Raw genomic sequence first — 19,552 nt, 5'->3', positions numbered from 1 at the left:
CGCCCTTTACACAGGGGCTAACTGGCCTCTCCCAGCTCCAGGAGCCACGTCCGGGGGGTGACGCCGGCCAGCGGCGCACGTCAGCGAAGATGGCCAATTCCCCTGGTGCGCAGGCGCAGTGGTTCAGGCAGCGCCGGAAGCGCAGGGGGATGGGGCGGCGGTGACGCGATTCTGTCCGCGTTGGAGGGGCCGGGCCGCTGCCGGAGTCGCCGCGGCTGCCGCGTGACGTGGCACAGCCGAAGATTTAACGCCAGAGCCGGAGCTGCCCCGCCAGTCGTCAAGCAGGTCATCACCCCGCTAATTCCTGTCCCGGAGGGGAGCTCCGTCCTACACACCGGCTGGCGAGCCGTCCCTGCGGCCCTCGGCTCCTCTTTCCTCCCTGAGTTTGCCGGGAGCGTGAAAGGCTCGGGGTCGCGCCAAACCCCTTCTGCTCCTGCCCATCGCAAGTGCCACTACCGCCATGGGCCTCACCATCTCCTCCCTCTTCTCCCGTCTCTTCGGCAAGAAGCAGATGCGCATTTTGATGGGTGAGTCAGGGGCCGAGGGACGAGGCCAGGCCCTGGTGGGGCGGCCAAGTCTCCACGCTTGGGGCGGCCTCGGGGCCTGTTTCCCCCCCCCCCCCCCCCGTCAGCTGTGGTGGGGGAGGGGCGGCGGGCTGGGGGTCGGGAGGAATTCTTAAGGGGGAACAATGGGGCGAAGGGTGGGCTGTCGCCCCAGATCTGTCGAAGAGGCTGGAACGGGGCCGCGGGCAAGGTTTCCTCCTTCTGGGTTTGGCTTTCTCTTCGTGGTCTTATTGAAAGCCCGACACAGTTGGGCGGAGATGTGAGAGTAGCGAACTGTCGGATCTTGCCGAACCCGAAAGACACTGGCGAGGCCCATTCTGTGAGTACGGTCTGGCTCCCCTCTTCCCCGGGTGTGGGCAGCGGTCGGGAGGGAGGCCGAGCGATTCCAGCCTTCCTCCTCCCCCTTTCTGCCCCGTGTACACACTGTGCACACTCCAATGGTGTGTGAGCGAGCGGTCGCCGAGAGCCCGGAGCCGGCCGGAGCAGGAAGTGACCGGGCCCAGTGCGGTGGCAGGGGAGCACCCACGGTTTCAGGAGAGTCCGGAGTCCTCAGCGCTCACTTCGCTAAACTTTGCTTCGCTCAGGGTTCCGCCTCGTATTTTTTTCTTTTCCTTATTAATGTCCCTGAAAACTGAGTTTATCATGAATGTTTCTTTTGGCCACTCTCAAGGGCTAAATATATTTGGTTTACTCTCTTTGGTTTTCAAACTATGTAATTTTTATCTAGCTGGCTAAAGTTTAATGAAAAAAAAAAAAAAGCTTAGAAACTAATTTTTTTAAGCCGGGGACAAATTTTCAGTAAGTGAACATCTTGACGCATAATTTTAGGGAGGCCTTGTTAAGCAGTAATTACAAGGGTGTTTTTAAAAATTCTTATGGAAAGTGGACTTTTTAAAAATTACTTTTTAGGGTCGGTTTTCCGCTCTGCTGAGGGAGAAGGGGCTTGTCACTTGATGTAAGCAACGCCTCCCCCATAGTACTGTGAGTAGTCTTTACATCACAGCTAAGCTCCATGGACCTAAATAATGCTATAATGAGCCTCGCTAACTTTAAACATTGAATTTTGTTGGTTCATTAGCTTGTTTTCTAGAGAAGTGCAGTGGGGGGAGGTTTTATTTGAAAGTTTCCCAAAGCAAGGTTCCGTAGTATTTCAAGGTATATGAAGATTAAGGGTGTGCACATTTGTTTCTTTTTTCACTTTCTTATTGCAACTTATTCACAATCCATGAAACAGTTGTTGATAATTCATTCACAAAGATAAATCAAAATGTTTTCTCTTTCAAAGTTTGTCAGATTTCAATTATGAAAAAATTATTTTAGCAGGGTAAGCATATTATTTACGCTTTAAAAGTACCTGAAAATCGACCGTCTAAAAAAGGATCTGAAGTCACTGGGAGAACTTTGGACTGTGCTAAATGAATTTCCAGCCTGTTCCTTAAAGAGATTAACTAGTACATGGTTCTGTTCCTGGAAGTGTAGTGTGTTATATTTGAAATGTAATATGTAATATTTTACTTAAGATTTTTTGTAAATAATTTGTTGTTTCTCATTCCACTAGTTTTTTGTGATGGCTGACAGTCTCAGAGGGAGAAGAAAGGTAGAATTATATACGCTATAAGCACTTTCATATATTTTCTATATTAGGGAAGCATTTCTCCCCCTTATTCCCCAGAAATGATTGATAGAAAATGGAAGAAGGAAAGTAACTTTGTGCATTTGTGCAGGGAATAGAAGTCATGGTTTGAAATTATTCATTCACATTAAATGTTTTATTACTCAGGTTTGCTATTCTTGTTTTGCACTTTAACTCAGGATAATTAGGTTTCCTTGATTAAAAACAGTTTAGTCACAAGGTCACCTTTTATGGTAGCTCATCAAAGGAAGTATAACCATATGGGGAATATGTGTATGGATAGTGAAATAGGTGATTCGGAGGTTTGATCATTCTTAGGTTTTTATATCTAGCTTTATGAGTGATAGCATATATAATAGATCACTCCTAATGTGTCTGCCCCTATCCTAGTTTAGAATTACCAATTAATGACTGTTTTTTCCATATTAATTTTCTCTGACAGGCATGTGTTCTTCCTTTCCCTTTGTATGGCTTAGGTAAAATTCATGCTTTCTTGAGTCAGTGACCATTTTAAAATGTTGTTGAAAGATAGAAGTTAGCTACTGAATCTGGTTTGCCAAATTACTGTTGGAGAAGTTTTAAATTTTATTTGTACACACTTTCCTAAAAGTTAAAATAATTTTAAAAGGTGTTTGAAGTTGCAGCTTATGTTAACTAATTAAAAAAAATTTTTTTTTTTGGCCGTGCTGTGAGGCATGCGGGATCTTAGTTCCCTGACCAGGGGTCAAACCCGCGTCCCTTGTGTTGGAAGCATGGAGTCTTAACCACTGGACCGCCAGGGAATTCCCTAATTAAAAAATTTAAAATCAACACAGTGTATCAAATGTAACATCACTTAAACTATAGATTGACAGAAATTTTGTAGTTTTTGTAGTTTTACAGAAAAAAATCTTGTAAATGATATTATTGAGCTTAAATTCAAAGATGACCAGTTTTCACCTTAGATTTCTCATGTAGTCCGTCATTATCCTGTTTTAAGTCTGATCTCCATATCTGTGATGAGATGTAATTTTGGTAAATGACTCCCCAAATTTTGTTTATATTTGAAACAATATGTTCTATAGAGGAATTATTAATTCTCCTCTCTTTGAACTTGCAAGTTCTTGCCTGTTGAAAAGCTGAGGAAGTATTGCTTTCGAAAAGATTGCTAATACCAGTGTAGTTTTGTGTTGTCTTTCATGTGACTGTGGCTTTTTGGGACCAGAGAGGTTCCGGAGGAAAGGATCTTTTGCCAATTTGAAAAATACTAACAATATTTTAAAGTGAGTGGTGTCTCATACTTTTTTCCTAGCATATTTTATAAATACATTTACTATTTAATTTTAAATTTTTGGTCCTGATTCTAAAAATAATGTCCTTTTTGTTAAATTTAGAAAACATGAAAAAGAATAAAGTGATAATTTCTTATCATTCTACCATTCCACTATTAATATTTGTTATATTTACTCTCAGCCTTTAAGAGGAGGTTTTTATTTCTCCAAAATTGTAGTCCTTTTTGACTTAGTTCATGATGACCATCTTCTTAGGTCATTAGTTGAAAACTTAGTTGCCAGCCTTTAAAAAAGGGGGCGGGTCTTCTGATTAGTTATGTGATATAGGGAAACAATAGAAAAGGCAAAAATCCTTAGCTTCATGCCATTAGAGGTTGATACAGCCACCCTTAGGTGTACCCTCCTGCATTGTTATAAAGTATGACTATCAGAGACTGATAATTTGCTGTTAATTAACACATTGATCAAAGTGCTGATATTCCTGACCTGTTAGGTAGAAGCAAAACTCAAGGTCATTATAGTTTTTCTGTACATCTGGTAGCCTCAGTTTCAGTTTTGATGGTCAAACCTCTGAGGAATTAGGTAAAATATTAAGATAGTGTGTGTCCACCAAAAAAACCTAAGGGCAGGATGGCAATATATGAATACTACTTGAGAGCTCTGGCATCAGACCTAGGATTGTTTGTTTTTAATTTTTAAAAAATTGAGATGTAATTCACATACTAATCCTTAAAAGTGTACAGTTCAGTGGTTTTTAGTATATTCATAAAGTTGTGTAACCATTACCACTGTCCCCCTCCCCGGTACCACATGGCTTGCGGGATGTCAGTTCCCCGACAGGGGATCCACCTGGATCACAGGGCAGTGAAAGCCCGTAATCCTAACCACTAGGCTACCAGGGAACTCCCACCACTGTCTTAATTCTAGAACATTTTCGTCAGCCCAGAAAGAAACCCCACACACGTTTAGCAGTCACTCCCCTCCTCACCCCTCCCTCTTGCAACCACTTTTCTGCTTTCTGTTTCTGTGGGCTTGTTTATTCAGGATATTTCATATAACAGAATCATACAATATATGGCCTTTAGTGTCTAGCTTCTTTCACTTAGCGTGTTTTCAAGATTCATCCATATTATAACATGTATCAGTATTTCATTCCTTTTTATGGCTGAATAGTAATTCTGTTGTATGGATATATTCCACATTTTGTTTATCATTCATCAGTTGATGGAAATGTAGTTGTTTCCACTTTTTGGTTCTTATGAATTATGCTGCTGTGAACATTCATGAAAAGTTTTTATGTGGGCATATGTTTTTAATTCTCTTGGGTAGATAAGCTAGGAATAGGGTTGTTGGGTCATTGTTAACTATGTTTAACACATTGAGGAACTGACAAACTTTCTCAGAGCAGCTACACCATTTTACATTCCCACAGCTATGTATGGATCTAATTTCTCCAGAAGACCTAGGGTTTTAAAATCTGTTTTACTACTCCTGTGATTCTGGGGATGTTTCTGAACCTCAGATTTTGCATCTGAAAAATGGAGAGTTATTGTGAGAATTAAATTACAAAATATATGGAATCACCTAGTATTGTGTTTGGAACACAATAAGCACTCAATTTTTAATTATTGAAAAATTATTATGAAGTTTTTTTCAAGTTTCCTTGTAGAAAATTTGAAAGATAAACAAAACATGAAGAAAAATATCCTAACTGAAACTTAACTGAAAATATACTTTTTTCTTCTCAGTCTTTTTCTTTTCTGTGTTTGGTTTTTTCCCCAAGATGAGATAATTGGAATCTAATTTTTAAACTTAAAATATAAGTATTTCTTGCTGCCATAATTTGGTAGACATACTTTTTAATGATCGGCAAAGATTTTGGGGAAAGTTTTGCTGCTTTTAACACTTTGGTCAAAGTGCAGGTCCAGTCAAGGAGAACAAGTAATTCCAGTATATCTTTCAAAACAGTGACTTGTTTATGAGGGTGAGAGGGAGGGGAGGACATTACTGGACTGTACAGATTAGAGTCTTATCTTGGCTACTTGAGAATTGGTTATAGTTTCATTTTGTGGAGAAATTTCATTGCCAAATATTGCAACATTAAGGAAATACATACTTAAGAAATCACTAAAGGGGTACGGAATTGTTAGACCAACATGTTTTTGAGTGAGGAACTATATAATGAGTGATGATATACATTAATTTGTGCATCTTAAATCTCACAATAGAAATACCTTAAAAAAAACTTCTGGTTTGCATTTATACAACACTTTTATTTATTTATTTATTTATTTACTTACTTACTTACTTATTTATGGCTACGTTGGGTCTTCGTTGCTGCTCACGGGCTTTTTCTAGTTGCGGCGAGCGGGGGCTACTCTTCGTTGTGGTGCGCAGGCTTCTCATTGTGGTGGCTTCTCTTGTTGTGGAGCGTGGACTTCAGTAGTTGTGACTTGTGGGCTAAGTAGTCGTGGCGCACAGGCTTAGTTGCTCCACGGCATGTGAGATCTTCCTGCACCAGGGCTCGAACCTGTGTCCCCTGCATTGGCAGGCGGATTCTTAAGCACTGTGCCACCAGGGAAGCCCTACGTTGTTTTTAAACTAAGGTCTGAGGTCAAGTTGGACCACCAGTGAGGACTGGTGTGTACCATAGTTCTCAAAACTTAATGCAAGTGTTTTTTCTAATCATTATTTTAGTTTCAGTTCTTCCTACCTGGGCTAATGGTATTTGGACTTAGCTAAAGGTGAATTTTGCTTTATTTTAAAATTTGATCAAAATCTCCTGAGGAGGACTTAGGCTCTCAAGACACTTAGCTTTTTCTAACAATGAAAAGATCCTGTTTTTCACCTCCTCATATTCTGTATTTTTATTGAAGATGCCAAACTCTAAGGTAGCTGCTTTTGTTTCTTTGTATATTTTTTAGAATTATGTTTTCTGATATGTTTACTCTTCTGTTCCGTAGTTAAAGCATAAAACAGTTCCTGTTAACAGTTGGTTTTTCTTATGCCCATGAGTGAGGGGGCTGCTCGTTCTGACTAGTAAGTGTCATAGTATTTTGGACAGAATAAACAATCTCAGTATGAAGAAGTGGGGAACAGAGTTTGATTAGAGGATAGAGTAAGAAAGCATAAAATGCCTGAGTCTCCAGGGAGATCTTTTTTTTTTTAAGCATGGGTTTCCTGTGCTAAGTCATGCTCTGATATAAATACTAAACAACAACAAAAAAACTATCCTTAAAAAACAAACAAACAAAAAAAAACACGAAAAACTATCCTTGCTTAAATCAATACTCGGTTGAATTGATTTCAAAATCTGTGGTAGCATTAATCTAGGTGGCCAAATGTGATATCCTTAGACCAATAATCAGTGAGGTTTTTAGATATTGACCTTCCATTTATGAAGGCTTTAGCAAACAATGTAGAATATGCAGCTTTTCAGAGATTCATAAACATTTAATTTGCTCTTCACCCTCTTCTACACCTTCTTGTTGTAGTATGGATTTTTTTTTTTTTTTTGGAAACAAGTACATTCCTCCCTACTTATATCTGCCTGCCTCAAAGGAATTATTTTAAGAATTTAGACATTATATTGGAGATGAATATGACAAGGCCTTCTTTACAACCCAAATTAACCAGTCTTTTGTTATCATTTCGGCACATTTGATGTTGAAATGGATTTAGGTAGGGGTAAAATTGGCCTCATCTTCCTTTGTTACATATATATTTTTTCCCCTAGCATCAAGACCTTTTACCTAAAATTTGCTTGTTATATTAAAAGAAATTGAGTTTTTGAATCTTAAAGATAGTTCTTAATTTGTTCTTATGTGTTCTCTGATTCAACTTATAATGTGTGTTTTTAAAAATGGTAGTAGGTCATAGAATTAATGAGGACTTGAATTGGAAGAGATCTTAGATTACTTGATCTGGTCCCCTTATTTTATAGCTGATTTCTCTGGCCTCTTTCCTAAAGTGATTTGTTTAAAGCCATTCAGCTATTGTGTGGCAAAGCAGATCTTGAGATTAGACCTTGTGCTGTCTCTCTAGGTCTAAAAAGAAAAATGGAAAGGCTTTTGTAGGAGGTGTTGCCTTTGGGAATCAGAAATGAGGTGATTTCATTTCTAACTCATTTGTGCCTTGACCACTCAGCTTTTGCTTTCAAAATAAAAATTTGTTGTAAAATTGTTTCTTAGTGTGTGCTTTTGGTCTAGATTTAAAATCTGAAATGTCTTTTTCTAGTTGGGTTGGATGCTGCTGGCAAGACGACCATTCTGTATAAACTGAAGTTAGGAGAGATAGTCACCACCATTCCTACCATTGGTAAGAAAGTTTACAGTGATTTTAATTTATATCATAATAATGTATTATAAAGTGAAATAGAATATAGTTTAATTCTGACTATTTTTTTTCAGAGTAGTTTTTGGTTCACAGAAAAATTGAAAGGAAACTACAGAGATTTCCCATATATCCACTCCCCCAACACGTGCATAGCATCCTCCATTGTCAGCATCACTCAGTAGATGAACCTACATTGACACATCGTAATCACCCAAAGTCCATATACCTTAGGGTTGTCCTACATTCTTTGGGTTTGGACAAATATACAATGACATATAGCCATCATTGTAACTGTCTTGGGTATTTACGTTTGTTGATTATCTATTAGGACTTAAAAAAAAAGCAATTCTGGGAGAATTCTACAATAAAGGGGTTTATTTTCTGAATGACATTGTGCACAGCAAACTTTTTTTTTTTTTTTCCTCTATAGGTTTTAATGTGGAAACAGTAGAATATAAGAACATTTGTTTCACAGTATGGGATGTTGGTGGTCAAGATAAAATTAGGCCTCTCTGGAGGCATTACTTCCAAAATACCCAGGTAAGTTAGGAATGCTATACATTTTTATAACTTTTCTTTATATGTTTCATGCTCCAAAATTTATGTTAATATATACTGTTTACTTGGATATTGGTGTTTACTCCATGAGTTGGCATTCTTCTTATCACTACTTCCATGTTCTTCAGTGGACTCTCTCATTCATGCCTTTGTAGGCTAAATTACCTAGGGTAGAAGAGTTACATAATTATCATAGTAATATTTTGGAAGATGGGGTGGGGTGGTTCTCAGGGTTGAATTAGATGTTTCATCAGTAGTTCTATTGGTTTCATTCTTAGTTTAGGAAGTAAGATCTGTATAACTTTCTGTCATTGTAGTTTTAAATGAATGTAATACAATTAATAGCCCTTCATTTCACCCAGTTAAGTGTTTACTTTATTAAAATACATTAAGAAAAAATATATTAAGGTAGACCTGCTCTGTTGATTTGTACATGATTTTTATATTATCATGTAGTATGTATAATGCTGGCATGGTAGCGACCTTAGTGATCCTGTAGAGCAGGCATTCTCAAATTTGACTGCACATTAAAATTACCTGGGGAGTTTTAAAAGTCCCAAAGTCCTGATCATAACACCTGACCACTTGAATCAGAATCTCTGGGGATATAAACTAGACATCAGTAGTGTTTCTCAGATGTTAATCTGCATATGAATCACCTGGGTATTTGTTAAAATACAGATCAATTCAGTGGGACCTGGCTGAGTAAGGCCTGAGATTCTTCATCTCTAGCAAGTTCTCGGGTGGTGGTGCTGATGTTGCTGGTTTGGGACCTTACTTTGAATAGCAAGGCTCTAGTACAGGGTTTTTCAACAGCAGCAGCGTTGACATTTCAGACTGGTTAATTCTTTGTCATTGAGTGAGGGGAGGGCTCTCCTTTGCATTGTACGATGCTTAGCAGCATTCTTGGCCTTCACACACTAGTTGCCAGTAGTAGTCTCCCCCACCCAATCCAGTTGCAACAACCAAAAATGTCTCCACGTATTGCAAAATATTTCCTGGGGACAAAATTGCTCCCTCTTGAGAACTACTGTGGTAGTCTAACTCTTATATATGAGTAAACTGAAGCTTGGAATGACTTAATTAAGAGTGGAGAGCTGGTTCTTGTTTTACATTTTTTATTCAAGTAGGTCCCAACTCTGGTGTTTTCTACCACATGAAAGGTTTCTTATTATTTTTTGTTTACTACTGGAGTTGATAAAATTTTTTAAAAATAATGTATGATGTTAGAAGCACTTCATATGTTTAAGATGTACAGATGTCATTCTTTTTTTTTTTTATAAATTTGTTTTATTTACTTTTATTTTTGGCTGCGTTGGGTCTTCGTTGCAGTGCGCGGGCTTCTCATTGCAGTGGCTTCTCTTATTGTGGAGCACGGCGCACAGGCTTCAGTAGTTGTGGCGCACAGGCCCAGCCGCTCCGCGGCATGTGGAATCTGCCCGGGCCAGGGCTCGAACCCACGTCCCCTGCACTGGCAGGCGGACCCCCAACCACTGCGCCACCAGGCAAGCCCCAGATGTCATTCTTGATCTCCAGCTCTTATAACATTGTAGACAAGTGAGGTTTATTGCCACCGGGTGGCAGTGAATACCCTAGGTGAGTGGCTGGAACAACCAGGTTTAAGTAGCATGTCATGTTAAGTAAGTGGCATACTTTTTTATTTAAAAATTAAAATGTTTCTGTTCATTAACATAGCTGTGGTTAGAAAAGATGTTTTGATATGAGGTACATGTTTTTAAAAACTTTACTATGGAAATTTTTGAATGTATACAAATGTAGAGAATAGCATAATAAACTCCCAGTATCTATTGATATTACCCAACTTCAGTTATTAGGATATGGCCAGTATTCTTTAATCGGTACTCCTTTATAATGTATTTCACCTTTTGGATTATTTTAAAGTAAGTCATAGGCATTTCACTTAGGGAACATGCTTTTTAAATACATTTAGTTATGAAGTAAAACTGCTAATCCTAAGCCTGTAATTCTTTTTATTTTATTTTTAAAAATTTTATTGAAGTGTAGTTGATTTACAGTGTGTTAATTTCTGCTGTACAGCAGAGTGACTCAGTTATACATATATGTATTCTTTTTCATATTCTTTTCCATTATGGTTTATCACAGGACATTGAGTATAGTTCCCTGTGCTATACAGTAGGACCTTGTTTATCCATCCTATGTATACTATTTTGCATCTGCTAATCCCAACTCCCAATCCTTCCCTCCCCCATTCCTCCTCCCCCTTGGCAACCACAAGTTTGTTCTCTATGTCTGTGAGTCTGTTTCTGTTTCGTAGATATGTTCATTTGTGTCGTATTTTAGATTCCACATATAAGTGATATCATATGGTATTTGTCTTTCTCTTTGTGACTTTGCTTAGTAAGATAATCTCTGGGTCCGTCCATGTTGCTGCAGATGGCATTATTTCATTCTTTTTTTATGGCTGAGTAATATTCCATTGTATATATGCACTGCATCTTTATCCATTCATCTGTCAATGGGCATATAGGTTGTTTCCATGTTTTTATCTTTAAGCCTTTAATTCTTGACCAAGGGTAACCCTGCTCTTATCCCTAGACTTGTTTAGAATGCTTTTTAATTTACTTTAACTTGCAATTAGACCCATTCCTGGCCTCTGTGGACCACCTTAGAATCAAAAGTCCAAGTACTTCTGGGACTTCCCTGGCGGTCCAGTGGTTAAGACTTTGCCTTCCAATACAGGGGGTGCAGGTTCATCCCCTGGTCAGGGAGCTAAGATCCCATATGCCTCACGGCCAAGGAACCAAAACATAAAACAGAAGCAATATTGTAACAAATTCAATAAAGACTTTAAAAATGGTCCAAATTTAAAAACAAAAAAAATCTTAAAACAAAACCCCACAGAAATCCAAGTACTTCCTAGGGACTTCAAGGCTGCTGGAGAAAGCTTTACATCAAGGTTGCCTGATGTAATCACAGCTAAGCTATTAAAGCTGTCTTTTGCAGCATTCATGATCAGTTCTTTTAGCTATAAAATTTAAAAGAAACTAATTATTCCATTTAACCATGCTTCTAACTTTTATTAGCAATTCAGGACACAGTGTTTATTATAGTAAATTCCTCTTACCTCATTATATAATTCAAATTATTTTCCTGTTCTAAATATTTGGCCTTTTAAGTAATCTTTTCTTAGAGTAGCTATCTTTAGAATCCTAGCTTTTCTACACTCTTGATTCTGTGCTGTCCCAGGAAGTGAATAACTTAGAATTTATTTCTCAAATAATCCTCCCTCTCAATAATGTTACTTTGGGACTGACAGTGTTATTTGCATTTTAAAACAATAAAAATGGATTGTTAGTAGTCTAGATAAAATTCGATCCCTTTTAGAGGCCTTACCTCTTCTAGAGAAGTAGGTTCTAAATAGGAGTGGTTTTGGGGATAGGAGGAAAAGGAGGAGACATTTACTAAACGCCCGTGATATGCTAAGGACAATGCTTGATTCTTTTATACCTCTATGATTATGTTTAAAAATAGGCTTAAAAAATTGGTGGTATTTTATTTTATAGAAGAAGAGGCATGTTCAAGGATTAGGTAATTTATATAACTAATAAGCATTGAATTTGGTATCTTCCCACTATGCCACACTAGCTCTGAAAGCACCAAAATTTTTTTCAAAGGATAGGATGTTTAAAATTATGATTTCCTGCAGAGATAAAGGAAATGGGTTTGAAGTTTTTTAGACCAAAAGAAATTATGTCATTTAATGACTGTAGCCTAAAATAATTATTAAGTACCCTGGCAAGCTCAGTACTATGGTCATACTGAGGGGATTAATCCCTCAGTGGATTTAATCTGGTGATTTACACAAATCAGTAGTGGCACAACACGGTTTATGATAAAGTGACAAATGATTAAAAATACTTTAGGGGTCAGGGTTGTGGGGAAAAGAATAATACTTTAGTGTATATACTAAAGAATATACTTTAGTGTAATAGGAATAGATTTTAACAAAGCTATAAAATTAATCTTCCCTGTCTCTCTCTAACTGAAAATTTTATACTTTCCCATTTGAAAGTTTTTGGAAGAGTCTTAATTCAACTAATTCCTTCCCAATTCCACTTCTTTTGTAGTATAAAATTCTAATATTTGAATATCTTTAAGAATGGTTACTACCTTCCTTTTTGTTAAGAATTTCTTATTCGATCAAGTCAGCCTTGAATTTTTCTTAATATATTTTGCTGACGACTTTCTTCTGATTCTAGAGCTGGCAGGCAGCATTCTAGAGCAAGACTCTCTTTTCCTGATGAACTGTATAAAAGCTACTGTAGTGCACTCCTTCCGCTTCTTTTTTTAGTTTCATTTTGTGCATGCTTTTGAATAAGGTAATTCAGTTAGTAAATTCATGAATCCTTAGGATCTGTGGATTGTTCTTTTTCATTTTGTGCCCACTTTGTGGCCATTTTGTTACTTCCACTTACCTGCATTTAAATGTGCAAGGGTAGGGGAAAGGGATAGAATTTATTCTTCTTAGTGTAGTTGAAAAAAGTGATCAGTTGTTAAGAGGTAGATTTTTTTTTTGGAAATAACATTGATAAGTTAAAATCACAAATAGTGCTCAAATCTGTAATGCCCTGTCTTTCCTTTTTTTTTTTTTTTTTGTAAGGAGACTTTCTTCCTAACATGTTATTAACTCTTGATATGGTTTTGCTGCCTATATACTTAGGTTTCATATTTAGTGTGTGCTTTAAATTTAACTTTTAATTTATTTCAGGGTCTTATTTTTGTGGTAGATAGCAATGATCGTGAAAGAATTCAGGAAGGAGCAGAAGAGCTGCAGAAAATGGTGAGAATAGTTTTTAAATTTACCATTTCCAAGATGTGTTTTTCTGGGTGACAGTGGTGGTATTAGTGGTTGGTACATTTTAACTGTAATTTGATTACATAAATCAACTTTTTAGAGCTAGAAAGAACCTTGAGGAACTATATATTATCACAGGTTCTTAAGACTGCACATAAAAATCTTCTGTAGAGCTTTTAAAAAAACTGATGGATGAGTAGTTACTTCAGTAAGTTGGGAGGAAGGCCCAGTTTGTTTGTAGAATGCTCCATGCGTGATTTTGATGCATATCTCCGGTTGAGGATGTTTACTTTAGTCCAGTCTTTTATTTTCTAGTTATAAAATCTCCAGTTTTGAAGCTTTTGTGACCTAGGAATCCTGGTTCAAATCCCTTGTTCCCAAGGTCATTGGGTTCAGTTTTCGCTATACTATACCTATAAAATATACTTCAAAATGTTTTGTAATAGCAACCATGATAAAAGAATTCCACCAAAGGCATGTAGCATTTTGTTTGATGGTGGCATTTTGGCCTTGCCAAATATTGGATAAATGTTTTCATATGTTCATACTGTTAAAAATCCTGAGGGGGGAAATTGTTGAGGAACTTTGCTAGAGGAATGTTGTCATGGTTTCAGACTTGTAGGTGTAAAATATTTACTGAAATATTCTCATTCAGTGGTCCTAAGACTGGAGTGCAGTTTGTAAAACCATTGTGCCAGTATGTGTGTAACTGGTGCTTTTTTTGTCTCAGTTAACTATTACCCCTTCTACTCTTTTTTTTTTTTTTTTGTAAACAGCTTTATTGAGATATAGGTCACATACCATAACTTCACTCATTTGAAATGTACAAGTCAGTGGTTTCTAGTATACAAAATTGTACAATCATTACAATTGAATTTTAGAACATTTTCATCACCTCCAAAAAGAAATCGTATAACTATTAGCATTTGTTTCCCATTCCTTCCCCCATTCTACCCTGCCCGCATACAATGTGTGGTCTTTTGTTACCTTTTTAAACTTTTTGTTTCTTTTCACTTAGCATAAGTTTTCAAGTGTTGTGTCATATATGAGTATCTCATTTCCACTGGCTTCTGCTCTTGGTATTATTCTTGTATTTTGCATGATACTACTAATGCCCTAATCACTATATTGTTTTCCCACTGTCGTTTGATCCAACTGGCTGGAAAGGATAAAAGTCCAAAAAGAATCATCGTCTAAATATGTTTACTACTGAGTACCATAAGATCCTGCCATAAATGTTTATTCCCATGTGTGTTTCTTGTCCTTGCCAATCCTGACCCTCCATGGATGATCATCAAGACTGAATGAATGATTTACCCTAATGGAGTGTAGGATGATTGACTTGGAAAATAGTTTTGCTTTACTTGAGGGTGTATGATTATTGATTTGATGTTTGATAATGTATTTAATGTTGAATAAATGATGTATATACGTAGGAAGCCTGTTTTACTTAGTTTGTTACAATAATTGGATTCCAGTTTGGTAGTTGTTAATGTCTTTATTTTCAGCTTCAGGAAGATGAGTTGCGAGATGCTGTGTTGCTGCTTTTTGCAAACAAACAGGATTTGCCGAATGCTATGGCCATTAGTGAAATGACAGATAAATTAGGTCTTCAGTCTCTTCGTAACAGAACAGTAAGTATTTGGAGTTTCATATTAACCTCCTGACTATTAGATTAATAGGATAATTGTTTAAGCTGATATTTAGATTAAACATTTATTAGTTAATTGTCCCCTTTGAAATAGATGATGAGCACATCATTTAAAAAACTACAGGGACTTCCCTGGCAGTCCAGTGGTTAAGACTCTGCGTTTCCAATGCAGGGGGCACGAGTTCGATCCCTGGCTGGGGAACTAAGATCCCGCATGCCTGGCAGCACAGCCAAAAACAAAAAACACTACAATAAGAGACTCTTACTTATATAAAAATGAGCCCTTTCAGGCTTTATTTCAAACCTTTGTAAATGTTGTATTCAACTTTAAAGTACATTGATATCTTCTCCATTTTTAAACTTTTTAATACATATCCTTTAAGGATCCGAAGGTTTTAAATATCTTTATTTCATTTGACTTTTGTTAACATTATCCTCAAAATGATTAGTACTGATAAAGATGTGAATAACTGTACTGTATGAGAATTGTAATATCTAAAGGTTATTGATAGTCAATTTAAATTTTATCTTTTATATAACTCTGCAGCAGATATTTTGTAATTGGGTTTTCTTATTGAAACTGCAATATTTAGCAGCCATATTTTAGATAATATTTTATACTGTGTGCGTGGTAGCACTGAGAGCTGCGTGGTAGCACTGAGAGCTTGTGGAGGGACCTGTAATTATGATGTTAAACAAGTTTTGAGTTTAAAATTATAAAAAATATCTACTTGCTCTCCAATAGCTTTATCATTTGAGATCAGTGGTTTAAATATTGGCAAAATACAATATACTGTTTTATTTATAAAGATGATATCACAAACTATTATTGTGGTTTGTGTTTTACAGTAGTTTTTCATTAACTTGTCAACAAGATGAAACTGTGGTGTGGCAATAACTGTATACAGTGTTTAAGGTGTCCCAGCCCAGTTTAAGTAAGACAGACTGTAAATGATGCAGTTTTCCATGCTGTGAAGATATGAATTCATGCCTTTTTCCCAGCCTTCTAGGTTATTGGGGTCTTTGGTATTAAAGTAATAATTGGCAGCATATGGTAGACTTGAAGTGACTTTGCAACATTAAAGCAAGGTCTTTATTTTAAGGCAAAATAAAACTGGTCAGTAAAGAAAATTAATAAACCATCCCTGAAAGGTAATTAAATTGCTTTCTAGGTCTTTTTCTTGGTACTTGAAACTTTTCATGGCATTTCATACAGTTACTGAAGATAATATTCATAAACATTTTAAAGATTGGAACTTTGGGGGGTGGGGGGTACATGAGACTAAAGACAGTGAAATTCCCGAAAAAGCTTGCCTCTAAAATATCAATAATCCCTACTCTTTCAAAATTTTGCCTCTTCTACTCTGAACTTAGTTTTGTGGGAAACAAGAGCATCATAAGGACCAAGTGGGTAGTTTATTAGTTACTAATCTTCCCATGAATTTTCTTTTCAGATTAAGTAGTAGTTGGTTAAATGTAATGAATGGGTAGTAGTAGCTTTAGACATGAGAAGAGTTTTGTGAGAAGCAAGAGGTAGGAGAACAGTTCTAATCTATACAGTTACTGAGATCATTAAATATAAAATTAATCATTTGTGAAATATACTTTTAACACATTTACAACTTTAGTTCCTATGGCTTTATGTATTTTTCCTTTTTCTCTATACATTTATGGCACCTGCTCACTAATACCTCTGGAAAATAATTTTCTGAGTAAGGAATTTTAAACACTGGTTATATTAATCAAGTGTTTTCTTGTTGTCTGTCCTTTCTTTACAGTGGTATGTTCAAGCCACTTGTGCTACACAAGGAACCGGTCTGTATGAGGGACTTGACTGGCTGTCAAATGAGCTTTCAAAACGTTAAATGAAACTGGATATCTAACCAAGGACATGTTTGATAGAATTGGTCTAGGCTTGTTACAACAAAATTAGTTTGCATCTTGGTTATTAAACAGTATGTGGGACTGGTTTGGGCAGAATATTACAGCGTTTAAACTTATTTTGTTGCCAATTATTGTTTACCAAGTATAATGTTGCCATTTAGCAATATGCTTGGTTTTAAAGAGATTCTCTTAACTTGGGGAAAAAAAAGTGTCCTCTTTTAATTTTACTTCCCTTAAGCCTAAATGCCTGGACATAGCTAATGTGACACCTTTAAATAAATCCATTTTGAATGTTTTTTTGAGCCCACAACAAATAATGTTTTAAAGTTATCCCCTTGTTACTTTACTGATACCTTTATCATTCCTGGGACAGTCTGCTGATTTAAAAAATGTAGCATTCCATTTGTATTTATTTTTCCCCCTTGCCAAAAAAGATTTTTAAATACTGCTTGTACCAGCCAGGGAAATGCTCCAAAACACTATTCAGATCTTTTGCACTGAGGAACTTATATTTCCCTCCCATTATTAACTCCTGGCTTCCATCAGCCAAGCTTACCTTGGTGTGGTTTGGATTTGATAGCTAATTAGTTCTGTGCTAGTTGCAAAGAGTTCATATTGAGATGATTTTTAATACTCAGCAGATTGTCTTCCTTTATATTGTATCTTTTTTATGTTGCATGTTGCTTTTGGTATCAGCCTGACTCTTTTCCCAGTATATGATAGTTCTCCTGATGTTTTATTGTTTGTTGGTGAACATGTCTTCATTAAGAGTTTTGGAAAACTCATCAGACTCAATGAATAAGTTTTCTTCATAACCCATTTGGAATTATTCCTAATAAAATGATAAAACATGTAATGGTGTTTGTTTTTCTTGTCTTGAAGATGTTTGAAATAGATTTTTTAGTTGATTTGCATATATTACATACTGTGAACAATAATACAGATCCCAGTGAGTTTATTTATTGTTTGAATTGGAAATAAAATGTGGGTTGCTATCATGTGTGTAACAGAGTGAGGAGCAATTTCAAGAATTTAGTTTTCTTTGATAAAATACCATTTTGATGCTGTACATTTTCTAAAGTCAGATCAAGAGTAAAAAGCTGTAATAAAATGAACTGCTCCCAAAGTATGTATGCATGTGTTTGTTTCACAGCTAACATTCGTTTAAAAAAAATTCAAGTGTTGTTTGTATCTCATAATACATAGACTGTTAGTGATGCTGCTCTCCTATGTAGGAGAACAAAGTTCACAAACACTTTTCTTTTTTAGCTTCACAAATTTTCAGAACTTCTGCAGAAAGTGACTAAATCTTTGTCATAGGGTAGTACCTCATGAATTACATGTTAATTTCTTAAGCACTCAACTTGGTAACCTTATGAGTAACTTAGTTTTTGTCTATAATCTAACGTTTTATGTATTTCATAAACCTTGCATTTTTATGATTATTAATGGCTTAGATTTAGATAAATTTATGGATTGGAATCTTGTTTTCAAAACCAATACATGCTTGTAAAATAATGTGTATATTTGAATTGTAAACAAAACAAAACAAAATACTAGACAAAGCGAAAAGAATTTAGAATTAAGTAGTTGGTGATTGTGAAACAGGTTACTGGGAGAAAGTGTATGCGAAACTTTTGTTATTTCATTAAGTGCATCTTCTCTAGCCCACCGGATGAATTCTTCTTCCCTCCGAATAAGAAAGGTCTCATTTCTTGGATAAAACTAAGATAAGGTATATAGTGTGTGTGGTTTTTATGGGGTTCAACTAGGGGATACAAAATTTCAGTAGGTTCAATGATAGGATCATAGTTAAATTACCATTGTTGTATTAATTTAAAAAAAACTAAACCAAGTAAGTCAAAGGTGCTTTCATGAACTCTGAAGATAGAATAAAGAGAATCCATATAATCTTACTTTCAAGATATGGCAGCTCTTACTACCATTGTTGGAAATGACTGCATTAGGAATCTAAAATTGCCTAATTTTTGCTAAATGGGTTAAATAAAGATTTGCAAGATTGCTTGTTCTTTTTTATTTTTTAAAGAAAACATTAACTTGGTGATTTGGCATGTTTTTAGCCCAAGAAATTATTCTTTTTCTTCAGTCCTGGTTGTAGTTTTTTGTTTTTGTTTTTAAATTAAATTGAGAAGTTCCATTTTTTTCCAAGTAGAAGTGAGTAAATGCTTTGGGAAAAAGTATAAATTGAGAGATAATCCCTAGAATGCCTTTCACTGTGTTTTAACATTCTTTGAAAACAATGCAAACTTATAAAATCACTATCACTGTCATAATTTATTGACATGATCAGTACTCTTTTATGAAATACTTGACACTATATTCAATGCTTACTGTTTACACAAATGTTAAACGTAGTGTTGATCAATCAAAAAGAGGTCTCTGTGACCCTCCCGTATTATACAGAACAGTTGATTATACTCACAGATTAAAAAATACTCTGTCAAATAATTGATAAGTATGTTAACAGAGAAGCTGAAGAGGAATTGTGGTTCCCTTAAAGGCTGACTAGCAGCATCAGAGTTGAGGATAGAACCATTTTCTGTTTTCTGTCCCTCTGTTAATAGGCTTTTTTGTTGTTGTTGTCCATAATATTCCCCATTGTCTTTTGTCTCAAATCATTCAGTTGCTTTTCTGTGGTGGTATTTTGTTACATGTTTGCTTCCATGGATTCCCCCCTTTACCTTATATATTTTTTTTTTTTTTTTTTTTTTTTTTTTTTTTTTTTTTTTTAAATTTTATTTATTTATGGCTGTGTTGGGTCCCCGTTTCTGTGCGAGGGCTTTCTCCAGTTGCGGCAAG

General features: G+C 36.2%; 1 protein-coding gene across 1 annotated transcript; it reads left to right on the top strand.

Moving 5' to 3' along the window:
- Nucleotides 1-124: 124 nt before the first annotated feature.
- On the top strand, nt 125-17,588 carry ARF4 (ADP ribosylation factor 4). Its single transcript, XM_059939972.1, has 6 exons — nt 125-527; nt 7,704-7,784; nt 8,233-8,342; nt 13,111-13,182; nt 14,706-14,831; nt 16,627-17,588. The coding sequence occupies exons 1-6, from the start codon at nt 461-463 to the stop codon at nt 16,711-16,713; spliced, it is 543 nt and encodes a 180-aa protein (XP_059795955.1). The 5' UTR covers nt 125-460; the 3' UTR covers nt 16,714-17,588.
- The last annotated feature ends 1,964 nt before the right edge of the window (nt 17,589-19,552 follow it).

This window comes from Balaenoptera ricei, chromosome 11, assembly GCF_028023285.1.
Source record: "Balaenoptera ricei isolate mBalRic1 chromosome 11, mBalRic1.hap2, whole genome shotgun sequence".
NCBI classification, from domain to species: Eukaryota; Metazoa; Chordata; class Mammalia; order Artiodactyla; family Balaenopteridae; genus Balaenoptera; species Balaenoptera ricei.
This window is presented reverse-complemented; position numbering and strand designations above follow the sequence as displayed.